Below are 19962 nucleotides of genomic sequence, written 5' to 3'. Positions count from 1 at the left end.
TTCACTGATTTAGGGGAGCCAGCAAGCCCTTCTGAATAAAAAATGGAGACATCTTCCCTAGAGGTTTGTCACTTAAGGAATGCAAAATTAGGAATTGTGGGACAAATTCAGGTGGTTAGTTAGGCTGTACAGATTCATCAATGCGTGGTTGTTTTCCAGTAATCAGGTTTTTCTAGATGGTTTCAAGTTGTGTTATTTTTTTGTTTTAGGAGTATCCATAATAAATAGAGTTTTTTGGTGCCCACTGACCCCACCCACCATGAAGCCCTACAAGGGGATGCACAACAGTGCCTTAAGGGCACTGCAGCAATGCCAAGGTTTCGTGAGCACTATACCCAAACACCAGTGTCAGACACAATGTCCACAACACCCATTGTGGACGTCCTATGCTGGTACTCAGTTGATCCTGGTCCAAATGAACTAGCCAATTAATCCTGGGGGCCATCCTAAGACTACCCCCATTTACAGGAATTTAAGGCCAAAGTGGTGTGTTGGAGTTGGGCCCCTCAACCACCAGGATTCTCTCCTTCCCTTCACAGGTTACCACATGGCAAACATGCAGGTGGATATTTAGATCCCAGCAGAGGTAAATTGTAAGAACAGAATCTTCTCTAGGAGGTCCCCTCACCACGTACAGGAATCCACATCGAGGGGTGTGTAAGGAGCAACATTCATTGTAAGGTAAGAAAAACCTATGCCAAAAACATAACCAAATATTTTATGAGATGTAGCCTAAAATTCATATTAGAAGAGTTTGGAAATGTCATCATAAACAACACAGATCAGACACAATCCAACAATGTGAATGAAGCTTGATCTTTGAAGGGAGATTTGTAACAAGGTATAAAATAAACCTATTGCATTCCCCCAAAATGATGCAGTGTGTAAAAGATGGCAATAAACAGCCTTAACAGGGTATGGAAAATGTTCTTCATAACAAGAGTCTAGATCAATCAGGGTCAGTTACACAGAAAGTGAAAAACAATTGTGGCTCTCTCTTGCAGCCAAAGTCTTTAACAGGAAGGCTGTACAAGTACAGAGCCCTCCTGGAGAGAAACGTGAAGCATTAACAGAAAACATGAGTTTCTCCTTCATAAAAAGTGAAGACAAGAGAGGCATTTAACTTCTAAAAGAGAAATAGCAGCTCTGTAGTCTACATAGAAGCAGACAAGCCACAATCATGAAATAAGCACATGAAAAAGGGGGTAAAAGGGGGAGAAAATGTAAGAATTCCAAAGGTATCAACTGTTAAAAGTAGAATAAGACTGATATACTGCTAGGGGTAAACATCTAAAGAGTGTGATGACATGTAAGTAACATGAGAAATTAGTTTCTCTAACAATGAATTTCACACCAGCCAAGCCCAAAATCATGCACAAAAAACATTGTTTTGGAAGATGTATTTTCGAGGCTTACTTGAAAGCTGTTTCCAAAGATCTACTGAAATATGATCTTTCTTAGATAGACAAAGTGGTAGTGGAAATGATGGTTTAGTAGGCTAGCATGTGGGAATAACTTGATAATAGGGCCAAATGAGTTTGGCCAATACTCAAGAAAGAAGACAAAGAAAAAGGTAGACACAGAAGAAAAGATTCTCTCAAGACTGGTTCACAGCATTCACTGCACAAGAAGCTGGTTCTAAAACTAAAAACCAAGTAAAGCATCAGAAGATGAATTAATGCAGTCACAAACATATCAATCATAGGTTGACCAATTCAGTGGCACAAACAAACAGCAAAGGATGCAGGGTTCAACCTAAATTAAGTTGACAATCCCTGAAGAAAGAATCTGCTAGGACGTTTATAATATCTAGCTCAGAGCAAATTTAAGGAATAACATAATGTGACTGTAGTTAAATAAATAAATAAATGACAGCACAACAAATGCTGGGAGAGAGAGTCCCCTGATCTTGTCCATATACATCACCACAGTCGAACTGTCTGTAACTACTAAAATGTAGTGGCATTGTAACTACATCAAGAATTCCTAATGTACCTAGTGAAATGTCCAAAACATCAACAGCATGATGTGATCTCTAAGTAGATCACAGACCTGAAAAACACCCCACCCAACACAACATCCAGCCCTGAAGAAAGAGGTGCTGAAATAAAATGAAAATACAGAACAGGTGAAAGAAAAGGAAAAACCAATAAAGTTGCAAGTTAACCACACAGTAAATAAGAGTAGTAGGAAAAATTCTAATAAATGAGAGAATACTCTACTAAGGAGCAGTAAATGATTGAAATTGTGTGATGTGAGCATACCCACAAAAAATTACCTAACAAAGAGAAGCCATCACTCCCAAAACAAAAAGAATGTCTTTTGTATCACAAACCTGTTATGAAAAGTCTTGAAAAAATCATTAGGTTATACATTCAAAAGGCAATATGTATATCTAATACTGTCCTCCAACCTTCAATTTCTTTGGCATAACAAAAGAATGAGAAAAACCCAGGGACACATTATGTACAACTTCCTTCTTCAACCCTTTGTTTCATAAATGGTTCAAAGTTTTCACATTCAGAACTTGAACAGATATAGTGAAACAACTAAGAAACTGAATTAAAAAGAATCAAAATTAAAGAACCTGATGAACTCAAAGTTCCACGCATTAATAAATGATCTGAGATGGCTCCTCAAGAATCAAGGAGTTGAACATAAAGACACGGCCCACTTATACTGATGGTAGATGACAACAAAAGTACAAGTATATACAGGTAGCACTTACAAACATTAATCACTAGTTTCTGTATTGGATGGGGTATCACAATCAAAAGCAAAATAAAACTGTGAAACCTAATCCAACCGATGCTGACATGCTCCTCTAAAATGGAAAAAACCAATTAGGATAAAATATCTGCAAAGATAAAACTATTCAAGGATGTCATATTTCTATTTCTGATGCCAACATACCTTGCAGCAGAATCCAATGTGTCACAGAACATCAGAGCATATGGTAACAAAAACCATGTCAGTAAAACCCACAGATAATGAAGACTACCAAGTAAATATGTGATTCTAACTGAAATAATAAGGAAAACAGAATAGCTGACAATTTTTCCACAGAAGTATATAAATAAAATGAATCAAGCCACATGGAAAATCAGAAATGGTTGTGAACTTAATCCATGAGTCCTTTTGGCTATGGCATATTACCCACCAAGCACGTGTACAGACCTGCTGGAAAGCTATGAGATGCAAGAGTGTGGGATACCTACAAAAAGTATCCCAGGCCCATTTTTGAGCATTTCGTGCCATGTGACATGCAGGATCACGGACGAGGACATTGTGTCAAGGTTTTAGGAATATATTGAGCAGCTGCCTGTATAATACAGTCAGTTACTGCTGCCACACAGTCGTCTATTGATGACTTACAGACAATGGCAGGATCAAGTTATGTGAGAGCAGTGAAAGAGGGCCAGTTTGTTTGATCTAGCTTCCAGTGGGGCATGCAAGTTGGGTGACATAAACCATGGCCAGTCTCTCTCAAAATTATAGGAAAATGTTCACTGCCTCGTGGATTATAGGCAACCCTCCATGAAAAGTGGGAGAATAGTGAAGGGGAGCAAATTGAAAGATCAATAGCAGTAAAAGACTGACTTGGTGTATGAAAATAAGTATAAGACCCAGTCTTGAAAAGAGAAAGGTTGTGATTAGAGAGCATATGCTCTACAGAGCAACACCTCCCATCAATATCAGCACTTCCCTAGAGGAAATGATGTCCATTAAAGCCCCCAAGCATTAAAAAGGGAGATAGCAACTGTTCAGTGACAGCATCAAGGTCTGATTGATCATAAGTCTTTCCAGGTGACAGGTAGAGAGAACAAACAGTGATGGTATGACCCACAGAAACACGGATGGCTACAGCTTCCAAGGCTGTGTCAAGTGGCAAAGACAGGGTGAGCACATGCTGATCAACCAACAGTTCCACCCCTTCATGCACTTTTCCATCGTACAGCCCATCATTTCTGTACAGAGAAAACTGCAGAAAGTTGACTGTATCTGCAGGTTTCAGAAATGTTTCCTGTGAGAAAAGACGTACAGGATGGTAGGAAGCAATCAGTGCTTTGATGTCAACCAGATTAAAATGTAAACTTCAACAGTTCCATTGTATCAAGATGGCCATTTTTATTTGTGTGCAGATAATATGGGTGAAGAGCTCTTCTGTTTATGACCACGTCTTTTTTCTTTATTGTCTTTATTCAAGGGAGATCTATCAACCTACGTGGATCCTGCCCTGGGTCAATAGGGCAGATCTTTGATATTGGAAGAGGATTCCAGCAACTGAGAATGTGAAAGAAAGATTGTTTGTATCTTGGGATGGAAGAAGAAAATGTACCTGAGGAAATGCCCATACCACGAACCCAAGGAAGTGGATCTTGGGGTTTACTGGAATGTATGTTAGGAACAGAGATGGGTGTTGAAGTTGATTCATCAACTTTATTAACCACGGAGGTCAAAAGACTTTTAGTTGGTTTGAGAACAATTCTTTTGGAGGCACAGAGAGATCTGTTTGCACTCCCACTGTAGCAGTGGGACAAAGTACAACAGCATATATCCAAGGTGAAGTGGTGGACAGCAACTTTCGAGCCTCAGGATAAGTAATATCATGAATCATTTTCAAATGCTGCACCTCTTTTACTTCCAACCATTTAGGGAAAGAACGAAAGTAAGACAGGTGTGAGCCATTGCAATTGATGCAATGAGGGTCCATTGATGGTGGCAGGTGGACGTGGCTATATAAATGTCAGAATGAGGACATTGGTCGGCATCATAATTCCATCTTTGAGAGTGGAGATGCACCTTACTGCAGAAACTCCTTCGATGGAGAAACCAGCAGGAATCTCTGACTCAAGGATGTTCTTCAAATCCCTCTCAACAAGAAATCCTTGTGACGAATTCAAAGTAGCATGGGGCGTAACCTCAATAGGTATGTCCCCAATCATCTTTGAATGCAAGACGAGTTCACTGTGTTAAGATGTATATGTTTCCACCAATATGTCACCAAAGCAAAGTTTCTTTACTGACATTGCAAGTCCCTCTAGTCCCTTGTGAATAAAAAAGGGAGGCATCTGCTATGAAGGTTTGTCTGAAAGAGAATGTAGGATAAGAAGATGAGATAGAGGTGTTACAGATGTTGAAGATTGCTGCTCAGAATCTTCAAGATGTGGTCATTTACCTATGGACTGTTTTTTCACAATTTTATTTAAGTTTTTACTTAGAGGATCCATAATAAAAAAAGAATATTTCAGTGCCCAATGACCCTGCCCACCATAGAGCCCTATAATGGGACACACTACAATGCCAAACAAGGACACCGCAGCAACGCCAGGGTTTTGTAAGCACTATACCCAAACACCAGCATCAGTTACAATGTTCACAACACCTGTTGAGAACATCCAACACTGGTACTTGGTTGACTCTAGCCCAAGTGGACCAGCCAACTGACCTTAGGTTGGACCACACCAAGGCTGCCCATCTACAGGACTTCAAGGCCAAAGTGGTGTGTTAGGGTTGTCCCCTCAACCACCAGGATCCTCTCCTCCCCTTCACGGGTCACCACACACAGTAAGCATGTGGGTGGATGTTTAGATCCCAAAGGAGATAAACTGAAAGAACAGAATCTTCCCTGGAAGGTCCCCTCAACACGTATAGGAATCCACACCAAGGCATTATACTGTGGTAATCCAAACTATCACAATTTCATTGAATGTACTCTACTGTTCCCTTACTTCCCATAACACATTTCAAAGCAGTGCATTATGAAATATACAAGAAAAAATGTTTAGTGAATTGTTTTCCTTCTTGCACTGAAAATATAGTAACTATTTGATTATTATACTAGCTAGATCAATGATGTACAACATTAGAAGGTTATTATAACAGTTGAGAAATAGCTTACAATATTATAATTGACACTGTCTAAATAAATGCCATAAATATTAATACCCATAGCCTGGCTCCCTTTGTACCATGTGCTGTTTCATTACCATAAGAACACTATAGATATCTGTACCAGTTTTCTCTTTAACCTAAAAACCAATTACACACCTCACTAGAGGATTTTCCAAAATTTCCAGTTCCTTTTGAAACTCATCTAGTTTCATTCTTAATTCCATGGAACGTAGAACATCCTCTTCGGTTAGCTCAGTTTCCGAGTCACTGACATTCATCTCACAATGAAGATTTTCCAGCTTTTCTTTCACTTCCCAGGCCTCTTTAAGGATAGCTGCAGCCTTTGTGGCCACAGCTTCTGGAACTATTTTACTCTTCACATCAAAGTAGCTTTGAAAAAAAACATATCTTAAAGATACAAACCAACACAGTATAATGAACATATGATTTATTCTCAGTAAAATCAATTAACTTTTGTTTTTTTTAGTGAATACCACACATAAAAGAAAGCTATGTTATTCACTTCTTAACATTTATGAGCAGAAAGCAATAGACGGCCTAGAAAACTATAGTTCACACAAGTGAATTTAATGTATTAAACCAAGAGAATTCTACTATTTTCATATTAGAAAATTCTATTAAATTTTATGACATTTGCAAACAGTGATTATATTTTACATACAATGGAGATTCCTAATATATTCAAATTAAAGCGTTTGACTGTCCTTATGTTTTACATTATAATTATAGTTCTGTTACATTCATACTACAATAATTTACTGTATTAAAGGTTTATTTTGTATGTACAGAAGAGGGTTGTAATGAATTCACATCATAAAGTCCTACTGTTTCACAATAATAAACCATTAAGAATGAAGGACAGACCAAGCAAAAAAGAAGGGATGCTACCAGATTGCCTGACATGAGACCAGGCAAAAGTTACATGTGAAGATGCAGTGTAGTTATGGTAAAGGTTACCAGAGAAGGAAGTAGGAAAGTGGTAACAGAGGGGATGATTGAAGGAGGTTATAAACAGAAAACCATGGTTGGGCTGGGCAGAAAGAAGCAGTGAGAAAGACCAGATCCAGAGTGGTGTGGATAAAACTTGAGAAGAAAGCAGGTAGAAGAATAAGCATGAATGTTAAGGTTAAACCAATACTGATTGAAGATGTCTGACACAAAGCCAAAACATGTGAAACCAGGGACCAAAATAGAGGGATTTCTGAATTGAGGTATGCAGTAAATACATCTAGAAATGGATTTCCCAACTGGGTGCACAGCCACTGAAACACGTGGATACCTAAGAGCCACTCCATGGAGAGAATTTTGATGGGATGAGACAATCAATCTAGAAAGAGAATCAAAGCATTTTGGACATGGCATGCCAATAAGTATACATCTTAAAAAAGGGCTCTGAAGAGCAGTTCCAACATAAGAAAACAAAGCAAACATCAATAAGTGTCTCCTTGGCAACTGATGAAAGTGACAACAGTTGAATTATCATAATGGATCAAAACCAACTAGCCTTGTACTAAAGTTAAGAAAATACCGAAAGTGTCACAAATGGCAAGTAGATTTGATATGTAAAGCCTATTCAAGACCCAAAGACCTGCAAGCTCATGGAAATCCTCATCTCCCCACCAACCCATCACAGAATCATCTTTAGATGAGGAGGCAGAAGATGAATATCGGTTATGGTGTTCTCCCAGAAGACGAGGAATGAGCATTGAAAACACATAGCTCAGTCATTCTCAATTAGAAAGAAGTCTGCACCCAAATGAGAAAGCATTTCTCCAACTAGATCAATCAACCCACCTGAGAAGCCTTTTGAAGACAAATGAGTGTGAGATGTTTGTAGTAATGGAGTTTAAAACAACCAGTCAACCATGTTATAATGAAACTGTAGACCATGATAAAAAAAGCCCTGACCATCTGATGAGGTAAGTGGGGTGCAGAAGTCAGAAAATCTGGTAGAGATTGGAATTGATATACTTGACCTACATGGTCAAAACAAAGGCAACATTTGGAAGCCCAGGAAATAGGGACATGAAAGTAAGCATCTAAGACATTTAACAATAGTGTCCAAAGACCCAAAGTAAATGACAGCCAAAGAGTGAGGTAAGATTCCCAGGTGAAAAAAAAGAAAGGTCAATGAAATGGTTGAGACAGGAGTGATCAATGACAGAATGTAATACCCTGGGCTATCTAAAAATTGCAAACAACTGGGAAAAGTACCTATGGGAAGAGTGAGTGACAGGTACAATAACATTCTTATGAAGAAAATCTTAAGCTGCTTCAGGTAGATGCTAGCAGGAAGTTTGATCCCAAGAATAGTTAATGGAAGAGAATATAAGGAAAAGTGAGTGGAGTACAGAAAATAAAGACAAAATATTTTGGATAACACTTGAAGCACTCCAGTATCCATGGTGAAAATGCTCCATAAATGGACAAATCCAGCCAAAGCCCCAACTGAGCTAGGATAAAAAAAGATAGCCATCCATAGAAAACAGAAGGGAACAAGTGTCCATCAAAAAACCCTTAAGGGCTGGTAGATAATCTCAGAAAAGAGATGAATAGAGGAGAAGTAATGCAGGTGGGTAACGACGGTCAAATAAGATGGGAAAATTGGGCCTAGCACGACTCATAAGGTAACATACCTGAGACACCACGTCAAAAAAGTTGAAGAAAGGTATGGGAGTGGCAACAGATGTCATCATGGGATTGCATGACAAAGAAAGAAGGTGGGAATAGACTGTTGAAATCATCCTCATCCTGACCAGAATCAGGAAATATGTCTGGTCTTTCATCAAGAAACAACAGTTGCATGATGGATTCAAATACACAGTGAACTAAGACCAATACCACCTCAGCAAAAAGAGTTAAGCCCAAAGCCACAGAAAGTGTAGGTTATGTTCAGTCGCTGAAGTAACAATAGCAGCTTTTGAAAAGCAAAATTGCATGTTCATAATTCAGAAATTTGTGGGAAATTTCAAATCAATCCACAAATTAACAAAAGAATGCAGAGAAAATAAATCACGGCAAACACAAGTGAAAACAAGACATTTGACACTAGTATGCCAAATCAAGAAATAAAAATTAGGTTCTACAGTACAGGAGTTAGCTGTACCAAAAGGTTGTGTCACACTCCCATTGGTGGAGTGTTGTCAAATGCTTATTTGCATACAATAGTACGGCTGTACCACATGTAAACATGCAGAGGTAGGTAGGGCATCAAAGTTAGTAGTGACTAAAAATTGCACATGTAGAGGGCAGCACTGAAAGAAAAGCTATAATGTGAGAAGTGGTAAGGTATCATATTGGAAATCTTTCTTCCTGTGAGTACATGGAAACAAAAAGCATTTATCCTTTCACTAATGCATGCTATACAAAGAAGAAACTTAAGAAATGTTACAAAGGCATCAAGTTGGAATGTTGCTTACAAAACTAAACCACAAATAAAAGCGTGCGAGTATAAAGACCACCCTGTTAATGGAATTTTGTTTATTGTTAGAATGCAAGTATCTGGTCAATCCACTCTAATAAAGCAAGATATCAATGTTGAAATGAAATAAGAGTACAAACAGGGACAAACATAAGACAGTAGTAACAACATGAATATCAAGAGTAAGACAATAAGATGTGGTAAGATATACAAGGATGCTGTACTTGACTGTTTCATTGAGCTGTTTGAAAACTGACAGTTCAGAAGAAGTCATTTGGTTGAAAGTACACCCATCTTACACTGACAGTCCAATAAGTTCTGTCATATGTTGCAATGCTTTATACAGTATAATTTTATCTAATATTGGATCCTTGTAGCTAATAAAGCTCATGTATATTTTTGTACTAAACATAACTTATGTTTGTTGCTTCCACTAGTAGAAGTAAGTGTGTGTTTAACTAAAAAGATCTAGTGTCTTCTTACATTAAAATATACTCTAATCTCATTTACTTCATCTGGCACCTTATGGTCATGGATATTGCTCTGAAAAAGTGATAACCACTTGAAAGAGGTCCCATTTTGGAAAGCAACATCTCCATGACCAAAAGATGCATCTGGAACTTTCTCAATGCATTCTTAATATCTTCTACTGAGCTACAATTGACAAATATTAAAGACCCAAACATCATAATATATAAACTTGTAAAAATTGGTCAAAACAAATCTGCTATTCAAATCAAATTATTCTGCACATATAAATTAAGTTTTCTGAAATACATTTAGAAATAAATCTATTATAATTGTTCATGAATGACTACATGATATACTAGATAAATCAGATCTTATTCAGAAAGGCAGCCATTGTTCCAAGATCTCAAAAATAACAGAAATAAAACTTACAATCTGAGTCTCTGGGTCAAGTACTTTTCAACAAAAATATCATTTTCCTCATCCTCGTCCCATGGTCTCCAAAGGTAATTATAAAAAAACCTGTAGTTTATATGACACATTGATTCAAAAAAGTAACAAGAATATGTGTTATGCTATCAAATATTATATTTGTAGAAAACTAAAATGTTACTAAAACATGAACAGTTAGATAATATCATACAGACTTGTAGATGAAACATCAGTGGTTTAGAATCTCCATTAACATTTACTCATAAAAATATCAACCTAATATTCTATTTATCATAAAAAAGGAAATAGTTTTTCAAATGGACATTACAAAGTACATCATGTTAAAAACAATTTATTACCTTTAGTAACTGTTGTTTTCTTAACAAAGCTACACAAATGGATATCTACATTCTATCAACTGCATGAAATAACGTCAATTTTAGATAAAACTACTGACCTTTCAGAAAACATTATTTACAGGAGTTATTAAAATAATTAAGAAACAGTAAAAAAACATATCAAATTTGTGTTCCTGTAGATACAATTTTCAGTAAAGTATAAATAGTTCTTCACTGGTAAAACCTACAACAATAAAGGTGAAACAATAAAAACTTCTGCTATATTTTTCCAAAGTGCTGAGAGACAAGTACTGGATCAAACAAATGTCAGCATTTTCATAAAAAAAGGAGAAAATAATTAAGTCTTAAAAACAAAACTATAAAAAAGGAAACTACTATACCATGTAGAATGGAACTTTCTGGCATTTAGAGCTCAGTGTTATGTATTTTAATTTCAGATTAAAATAAACAAAATATAAGCAGTTCTCTTTCTTACCTAACGTGTTCTATAGCTAGAGCAGTGTTCAGAAACTGTTCCTCTTCATCTCCTTCACTAACAGGATAAAGCTCCATCAGTGGAACACTTTGTTCTTCTTTCAACACAGTTTCAACTTTACTCTTGAAGTCAGGTTTTTCATCAAATTTGTCTTCTGAAAATATTTTCAGTACTTTTACATCAGCTTCCAGTTTCTGCATACTTACATCGTTAACCTACAAAACACAAACTTTGTTTTATTACGTGAATAAAATATAAAAAACAGATCATAATTTGTAAAAAATTATGTTGGAATTTCTCATCATCATAAAAGAAAAAATGAAAAGCATAACTGTTTTAAATATTAAAAATTAAAAGAAGCAAACTTTAAACAAAAATGAAATATTATACTCAAACATACCATAAAATGCACACAACAACTGGTAGAAACTAAGACTTAGATTTTTAAAAATACCAGCATAAGTAGTAATTATTATTATAACATTTTAAATGAAAAATTCTCAACTGTGGAATCAAGCTAATTGAGTTTTTTCTTGGCAGAATCTCAGATTTTCTTTAATAAGTGTCTCTACAACTTTAATCAATTATAGTTATAAACATTTCTAAATCTAATAATATTAAAAGTTAATTTGACAATTTCAAAAATAGGTAATGAAAAATATTTCTTTTGATAGCTGAAGCTAACTCACATGGTTAAACAGCATAAAATAAAGTTATTACACTCCCACATTTCTGTTAATTCTTTCACAATCATCTTTGGCTGTTGAGCAATGTTAATATTGTTTGCCAGCTTTTTTTTAATTAACTTGTACAGTTTCTGATTAATTATTTAGTGTAGCTATTAACTATTTGATTGCATTAGTTCAAGACAAAATATTAGACAGCAGTTGGAGATTGTGAAGCAGATTTCTTTGAGGATATATCACACGTTTACAGTTTCTCTGTAAATAAATACAGCTCAGTTAGTGGAACAGTTTTCTCAACACAGTTTCAACTTTACTCTTCAAGTCAGGTTTCTATTCTTACACAAAACATATTTAGAACCAAATTGATTTTTATGGCATGGCCTCTTAGGAATCTAAAACAACTGGTGGTATTAACAGTACCAATATTCATATTAATGAATGTATATATATAATATGCGTAGCATATTACAAATATATTCTTAAGAAAAGTGTGTTTAAAATGTTACCAGTAGTTAAGGAGACTTTTCAAATAAAATGTACACACCTTATTATTCTTTGTGTGTAATAAAATTGAATATTAAATGTATTAATTATTTTACCCCTTCACTTCATACATAATAAAGGAATTGCCTTCCTAAAGACACGGAAGGAATAGTGTACAAAGCATTGAGCACCTGCATATTACAGTCCTCTAAAGTTCATCTGTTATTGGATGGTACTTCATTTTTCATCATCATTGTTAAGCTTCTTAAAAGGACCACCAAGTTTTGTATAAAAGTTAACATCAATGGTTAATGATAACATTGATTACATTAGAATTATTACATTTTCTAGCTTATGTCAAATAAAAAATAAATAACTTGACTTTTCAACATGCCTGTCCCTTCACTGTATGTACGTTATTTAGTATTGTACTTGGCATTAATTGTCACTCTTAAATTATATGGTATGGAAGAGAGATTCTTTGATAAAGTGCAATGTTGGAGATAGAAGCAGTTTCCAAAGCAATACACACCAATCACTACAATTTAAGAAGGGAACTAGTGTTTACATGTTAATTAACCAAAATATGCACTTTTATTTCTTGTTCCTTTCATCAACAATACAACTTAATATATTGAATATATTACACTTCTTTACTTTAATTTGTCATTAATATTAAACTTGCACTGTTAGCTGAAAATTAATATTTAGAACTAATCTAAGTTTCCTTATCTGGTAAAACCTTATCTGGTATTATTTAGTTTACTGCTAAAAATATCATTAATAGCAAGGGCATCCAATTCATGAAACAATGCACTGTAATCTTTGTAAGTAGATATAAAAGGAAATGCATATTTAATTATATATGTTGATGACCAAGTTAATTTTCACTTTTGGTTTAAGTTTGTAGCTTACTCTGATCAGAAGTTATTATTAATGGCCTTGAATACAAATCACACATTTTGATAACACCCAAGTCTCGTTTACAATTCAGTATGATTGATATCAGGACCTATGTTCAAATATGTCTATCTGTAAAAACATTACAAACATTTCTACTTTTTTAAATCCTGTTGCTCATTACCAATGACATGATCACCTAAATTTTAACATATCTAATTACTAGACATAAAACTTCTGACAGATACTAGCTGAAGACACAATATCATATTACTTCAGACTGACACTAGAAAAAATGAACATATAAAACACAACCAGTTTGCCAAGAAGCATCACTAGGCAACTGAAATATTCTGGGGTTCAAGTCCAGATCTTCTGGGAATATTTGGCATTTCAGTACAATATTGATCATAGTTTTTCTATTCTGATTTTTCAAGAGCACCAAATTGATTTTATGGCACTGCCTATGAATATACATACAGGAGTCACAAACAACTAGAAATGATAACAAGATGGTTGGTTTGTTTTTTGTTGTTATACACAAAGCTGCACACAAGGTTATCTGTGCTCTGCCCATCATGGGTATCAAAAACCAGTTTTTAGTAGTGATAACTAGATGAATTTATTCAAATTTCTGAACATTATTGCAGAAAACAATAAAAAACAAAATCAGATAAACTGTAAAATGCACATGTATATGCGAGCCCAGAGTATAAACCTTATTTTTAATGTTACTACGGTTTTTCAGTGTAAAATTATCATGTAATAGGTGGATAGATAGGTATTCAACGTTTATTGGCACAAAGCTACAAGGTTATCTGTGTCAGACAAGATGTGGTACAGTATAGGTATAGGGCAATTAAGGTATAAAACAAAATATGTAAAATTAGGAACTGCCAGGAAGACTGAAGCAAGACGTACACCCTTGCTGGCAGTCACCTGAAGTTGGCCTTTCCAGTCCTGGGTTCAGTTCAAAATAAAAATAAAAACTAAAATGTGTAAAATTAAGACTTGCCAGGAAGACTGAAGTAACAAGATTTATCATGTAATATTGATCTTCTTAATTAATACATAACATCAACACAGCCTCAAGAACACTCATTTCAGGAATATGTGCAGAACCCACAACTGTTAGCATTCCACTGGTCTCTTTACCATCAAAATACCATATCAAGATACATCCTATATGTTGGGATCATTATCCTGTTAAAAGATAGATTCTGGCCTGATGAGTCATGTTCTCAAAAAAAAAAAAAAAGGCATGAAGGATCAGAATCTGCCTATATTTGTCAGAAGTAAAGGTACCTTGAATCTTGCATAAATCACCATTCATATTGGATGAACTGCAGTCTAAACATTCTACTGTTCCCCATGCTTTATTATAGATGTATTTTGATTAAGATACTGTTTTCTCCCCTCCACAAATGAAAACACTGTTGATGAACAATTTAAATGTGGATTCATCTATAAAGAGCACACATCTCCAGTTCTGCTCATCCACTGTTATTGATCTGATGCTCATTTCAACCCTTTTGTTCCTTTTCTCAAAAGGTTTAAACCATCTACACATCCACTTGAGACTATTTCATGTTTACAAACATCTCACTGTTCCTGAAGTAACTTTCATACCTGTATTTTTATGGCAAAGTTATTGGCAAGATCTATAATCAACCATCATGTCTCTGTCTCATAAAAAGCACACCCTGAGATACTCAACTTTACTCTGAAATTTTTGATTTTCAACTTCAACCACTTTGTTACCAGCATGTGCCCTCTACAACCTTGTATACAGCTCCTTTTGAAACATGAAGTCTTATCACAATTTTTACATGGAGCATCATTGTCCAACCAAAACAATTTTACTGAATTTTCACAACTATTAATAGGCTTAGTATGATTGCCTGTATGGGTTTTATACTGTTGTGGCACTTAGAAATTGATCTATTACAATGTTAAATATCAAAATACTATTGTACTTTTGTGTAGTTCATTGTCACATGACAAAGAAATATCACTTCCACAGTTCTTACCTATTGTATCCATTTTTCCTTAACATTTTCATAATTAATTCCAATACTGTATACTTAAAAGGACAAGATTATGCTAACAATTCTCAAGTTATGAAACACAATGAACTGTTTTTTTTTTCTAAATTAAGTTGTTGTTATTTAAACCTCAACTACACAAGTAAATATAATTATTTACCTTTGTTCATCACTACAGATGGGGAAATTTAAAATTCAGTGCAACCACAAGCCAACATTTTTAAATCCTAATTTCTGGGAGTCCTGAAAAATCCTAGTTCTCACACATGCAGCATGCCTGTGTGAAGTTACAACTGCAACTATATAAGCCTCCAATAATCAAAATACTAAATTAATGTACAACAAACTAAAAATGTCTACAGTACTATTATGTACTGGGTTTCACTGTTTATTTCACAGTACCTATTCTTGCACTAGATGTAAATCCACCATAAGATCACCATGATCACTAAACATTTCTTCAGCATTTGGCAACGACTAGTGGTCGAATGTTAACACCCAAAACAGTGTCGACAGACAAGTGCTGTACCAAATGATAGCTCTCTTCATATGCTCCGCTGTTATTGGTGGGTTTTTTTTTGTAACCAGAAGCATTTTCTATTTGAAAACACACACACATACACAAATTTTCTAAATAAATAATAATTAATCATTTCATTTTAAAAACCAAGACACAGAATAAACTTTGTGGTCCTTATTTGATATTTCATAAGTTTATGTATACATATATGCACAATACAAACTAAAAGCATGTAAAAATAAAAACCAAACTGGAAATATAAACAGATTTTCCACTGGCTTAGCAACAGTTTGCTGTACCTTATACCATGGGAAGTGGCCAGAGTGAAACAACTTTGGAACATTTGCAACTGGAAACTACACTATAATAATCACTGAAAAATAATGTAGAAATAGAATTTACTACAGGTACACAAGTATCTGTAATGCTTGGTATTCGTATTTTAACACCAGTAAGAATACAATATATTTTATTTATTTCCATAGATAGTATCTATGTTGTGTAATTTTTGTTATTTTCACTATTTACAATTCAACAGGGGCAATCTGCTTGTTTTCTAAGTTGCCTTGTTGCAACAAAGTAAAGATCTTGTAAGGCTATTACATGATTTATATCATTAAAATTATAATACTGTCCTTGTTCTTTCATGAGAAGTTCATTAAATTTATGTTTAAGATTATAATACATCTTTAAATTTTTTATCCCAGGATACTGATTGTGTCCAAATGAGTGAAAAACCAATTAACTGAAAGAGGCAAGTCTTACAAGTTAATTGCAAAGTGGGTTTTTTGAATCTCAAATATATCAGCAACATAATAAACACATGCACACTTCAGCACTAAACAAATGATACATCAAATTGTTTACTAAAAATTTCTGACACACACACACACACAAATTAGCAAGAATTCCAAGAATGCCACAAGTTGCACCTCTGCCTTCCTTCAATACATTTGAAGAGTAAAGCATATTACCAACAAAGTTACTAAAGTTAAGAACCTTGCTCATACAGGAAAAATTACTATTTTTATATTTAAATTAAATTTTAAGATATTTGAAAGGAAGACAAATATATAACAATATGTCAAATACACTGCATCTTCTTCATCCATTGTTGATAATGTCTTTTGGCCCAATAATAGGGGTATATCACAAGCAATAATAATTTAAAAGTATTTAAAGTTATGAAAATACCAACCAGTATCATAATGCAGAACATTAGGGCCACTGAGTTGTTTTTTTTTTATTTTGGTCAAATCTAAACATGTTCACTCCGAGTTGCTTTTTAATATTACTATACACAAAAAAGAAATAAAGGTACAACTATCTTTCTTTACAAAATTCCAAATACTCCTAGAATAACTCTCATCAAATAACTGTTTTGTCATGCATGTTTCTAAACATAAATCCACATAATAATAAATATATACATACTTCAACTAGCATGTCGCAAAAGAAGTTCAAACCAAATGATTTAGGAGTTGCTCTCCACACTGCCATCCACCCTACAGGCTCAATTACTTTGGTGATATATTCAACCATTGCAGATTCGACTTCACTATTACTAATTGTACATAAGATATCCTTGCTATATTTTTGTTGAAGTTCTTCAAATGCATCTTGTTCAAAACTAATTTTATACACAGCTGGATAACTTGATATGTTGTTCATGTTCTTAATTATTTCTATCTCCAAATCTGTAAACATTCAAGAAACATTTTAAAAACAACTTCAACATAATTCAATCTAGAATTCAATTAGAAAAGTTAAAAATATTCTTAAAATTTTCTCAAGTAGAAAATTTAAAGCAGTTTAGTTTTTGCAACCGATGAAAAAACTTTCTTGGAAGTTAGCCCAAGAACATATTATGCATGTAGTCACTAAGATAAAAATAAAATATACAAATCTCCTTCCTCCTAAATAATAAAATTCAATCTTGTAATTTTCACTTAAATCTTTCCCCTTTTCAAATACTATTGTTTTTATTACACATTCAAATCATGTTCATCATTAACATGGTCCAGCCTTTTTGTAGTAATTAAAGTTTTCCATTCTTTTTCAGCGTTTCTGCAAAACATTCTAACTAGAGCTATCATTAAATTATCTTAACAAGAAATTCAATATAAATAATAAGGGTGTTTTATAATGGAACTACATATCCCAAAAAAAAAAATTATATCTTAAACGAACTAATTTACTAAACACAACATATATATACATAATTTTACCATCCTCTCATATCATTTCTGTGTTACAAAGTTTGAAAACAAGATCAATGTACCAAATTCAAATGTTACTCTTTCAAATATTCACTTGCATTAACAGTAAATAAGCTCATGAGATTAATCTTTTATCTCTCTTTTGATAAGCTTTATATAATTCTTTTCTATAATATTTGATTGGTAAGCTTGTACATTTACTCAGTCAAATTAAGTTGAACATCAGTAACGAGTAACGCTAACTTACAGTTACATTAGGTAAAAGTTGCATCATAATTTGTAGCTTGCACTTAGAAGTACATACTTCAAATTAATTATAGTTTAATTATAAATAAATAGCCTTGTAGCTAAAGTAGCTTAAGTCTTTCTCAGGAAAATGTTTCTTCTATAAAAAAAAAAAAAGTTTTAATAATATCTACTAATATCAGTAATTTTTGTATAATTTTTATATACAAAGTTAATGATACAAGAAGTCACCTGTTTTTGAAGTTCAACTTAAAATGTAACTTGAATTAATGCCTCAGTAACATTTGTAACATATCATTATTTTGATATACAGTACTGTCGTTGTTATCAAGTACAGACCATTTTAATGGTATTTATCACATTTTTACGTTCACAAGTGTATTTTCTCAATTCAAATTAATGTATAGCTCTTCAATGTTATTCAACTTACCTTTTTCTATAATACCGATCTCCAAGTTACAATCCCCGCCGTTGGCTTTTAGTACTACAGCGCCATTCGATCGTAAGAGTTATGACAAAAAATAAGTATTATTTAAAGAAATCAGAAACGAAAAATAATAACATTAGCAATTATAACCTTAGAAGATATTAAAAAATAACACACCTTTCATACATTATAATACGATCTGTTATATTTAACATTCAAACCTAATGCAATTTAGGGAAACGAAAGAGGAAATTGCTGAAATAAAGTAAGGTTGCCTTGTACGAGGGTGAGGGTAAAATTGCTAGGATGTAAACGGATTTACGATAGTGAAAAGGTTAGGGCTGTAGTGACAAGCTAGGTAGCATTCAGATATTAGTTTCTACTAGATTTGAAAATCACCGAATCGTGGTTAGATTTGTCTTAATCTGAAACAGAGTCTAGAATCAGATCTACAGTGAAATTTTGTAACATCATTAAATCCATTTACATGCTTTTTGATTGATCTTGTTAAAGGTTAAATTATTTTTCACTTTACTTTTACGTTTTGTTTGGTTTCTTTCTTCAAACTGAATCAGAACCAAATAATTCAAAAGCAAATACATGTTACATTTCCAGATGTTCAAAAAGTTATCGTGGTATCACTTTTAACTCTAAAATAATCACTGCTCTTGAGACTACCATGGTGTAAGACAGTAAGATAAAATGTTGGTTTTGTAACCACATAATTTTTTTTATATGTTTTATATTTTCGCAATGAATCTACATCGATATGCTCTTGTCAACTATTTTGTAAGTTACATTTCAATATCTTTAAAGGAAGAAATGGCATCTCTCACACGTAGAAGAACAACCAGTAGGAAGAATCATAACTGAGAGTCTATGACTTTCTGGATAATGAAGTTGTATTAGAGAATCGATCTCAGTGCAAAGGAAGAACAAGTGATTGAGACTGATCATGGTGGATTACATGTGATAAGTCTGACATTTAATAACGCAATTTCTATAAGGCTCTCTAGCATTTAATGTAATAGTAGCCTAACCCTAATTCTCGTTAATGTTACCTCAGAAACAAAAAATATTGGAAGTACACTAGAGAATAACATCTATCAACCTGGATTGTTAGGTCAGCACGTGCAACAACGGCTACCAAAAAGTGAAAATGGTGATCTATGGAGAAATTATGAACCTTTATGTTATGAGAGGCATGCTGTCAGTGCATCCACGAGTCATGAAAACTTTTAACCATATAAAACCTAAGGACAAATTTAATATTCCAGTTGTTTGTTTTTCCATCCAGGATGAAGTATCTAATTTTTATCAACTATAAGTGTCCCTGAAAATAAATATTATACTATACCTTAAATA

At 34.0% G+C, this 19962-nt stretch overlaps 1 protein-coding gene across 5 annotated transcripts in view; it reads right to left on the bottom strand.

The window, feature by feature from the left end:
• The window catches only part of nesd (SHC binding and spindle associated nessun dorma), a 46492-nt gene extending 27788 nt beyond the window's left edge, over positions 1 to 18704 (bottom strand). Inside the window, exons 1-5 of one of the 5 annotated variants that reach the window (XM_076466098.1) lie at positions 18601 to 18704; positions 17140 to 17402; positions 11072 to 11286; positions 10238 to 10327; positions 6052 to 6285 (exon numbers count right to left, since the gene is read on the bottom strand). In XM_076466098.1, the coding sequence (XP_076322213.1) occupies positions 6052 to 6285; positions 10238 to 10327; positions 11072 to 11286; positions 17140 to 17376 (776 nt within the window). In that variant the 5' untranslated portion in view covers positions 17377 to 17402; positions 18601 to 18704. Of the gene's footprint in view, positions 1 to 6051; positions 6286 to 10237; positions 10328 to 11071; positions 11287 to 17139; positions 17403 to 17986; positions 18094 to 18171; positions 18293 to 18401; positions 18554 to 18600 lie in introns of those variants that run through there. The other 4 variants (XM_076466102.1, XM_076466099.1, XM_076466100.1 and 1 more) reach the window with 4 other exon arrangements.
• Positions 18705 to 19962: the final 1258 nt, after the last annotated feature.

Source organism: Tachypleus tridentatus, chromosome 11, assembly GCF_004210375.1.
Source record: "Tachypleus tridentatus isolate NWPU-2018 chromosome 11, ASM421037v1, whole genome shotgun sequence".
Classification (NCBI taxonomy): domain Eukaryota; kingdom Metazoa; phylum Arthropoda; class Merostomata; order Xiphosura; family Limulidae; genus Tachypleus; species Tachypleus tridentatus.
The sequence above is the reverse complement of the archived record's forward strand: the minus strand, read 5'-3'. Positions and strand labels throughout refer to the sequence as shown.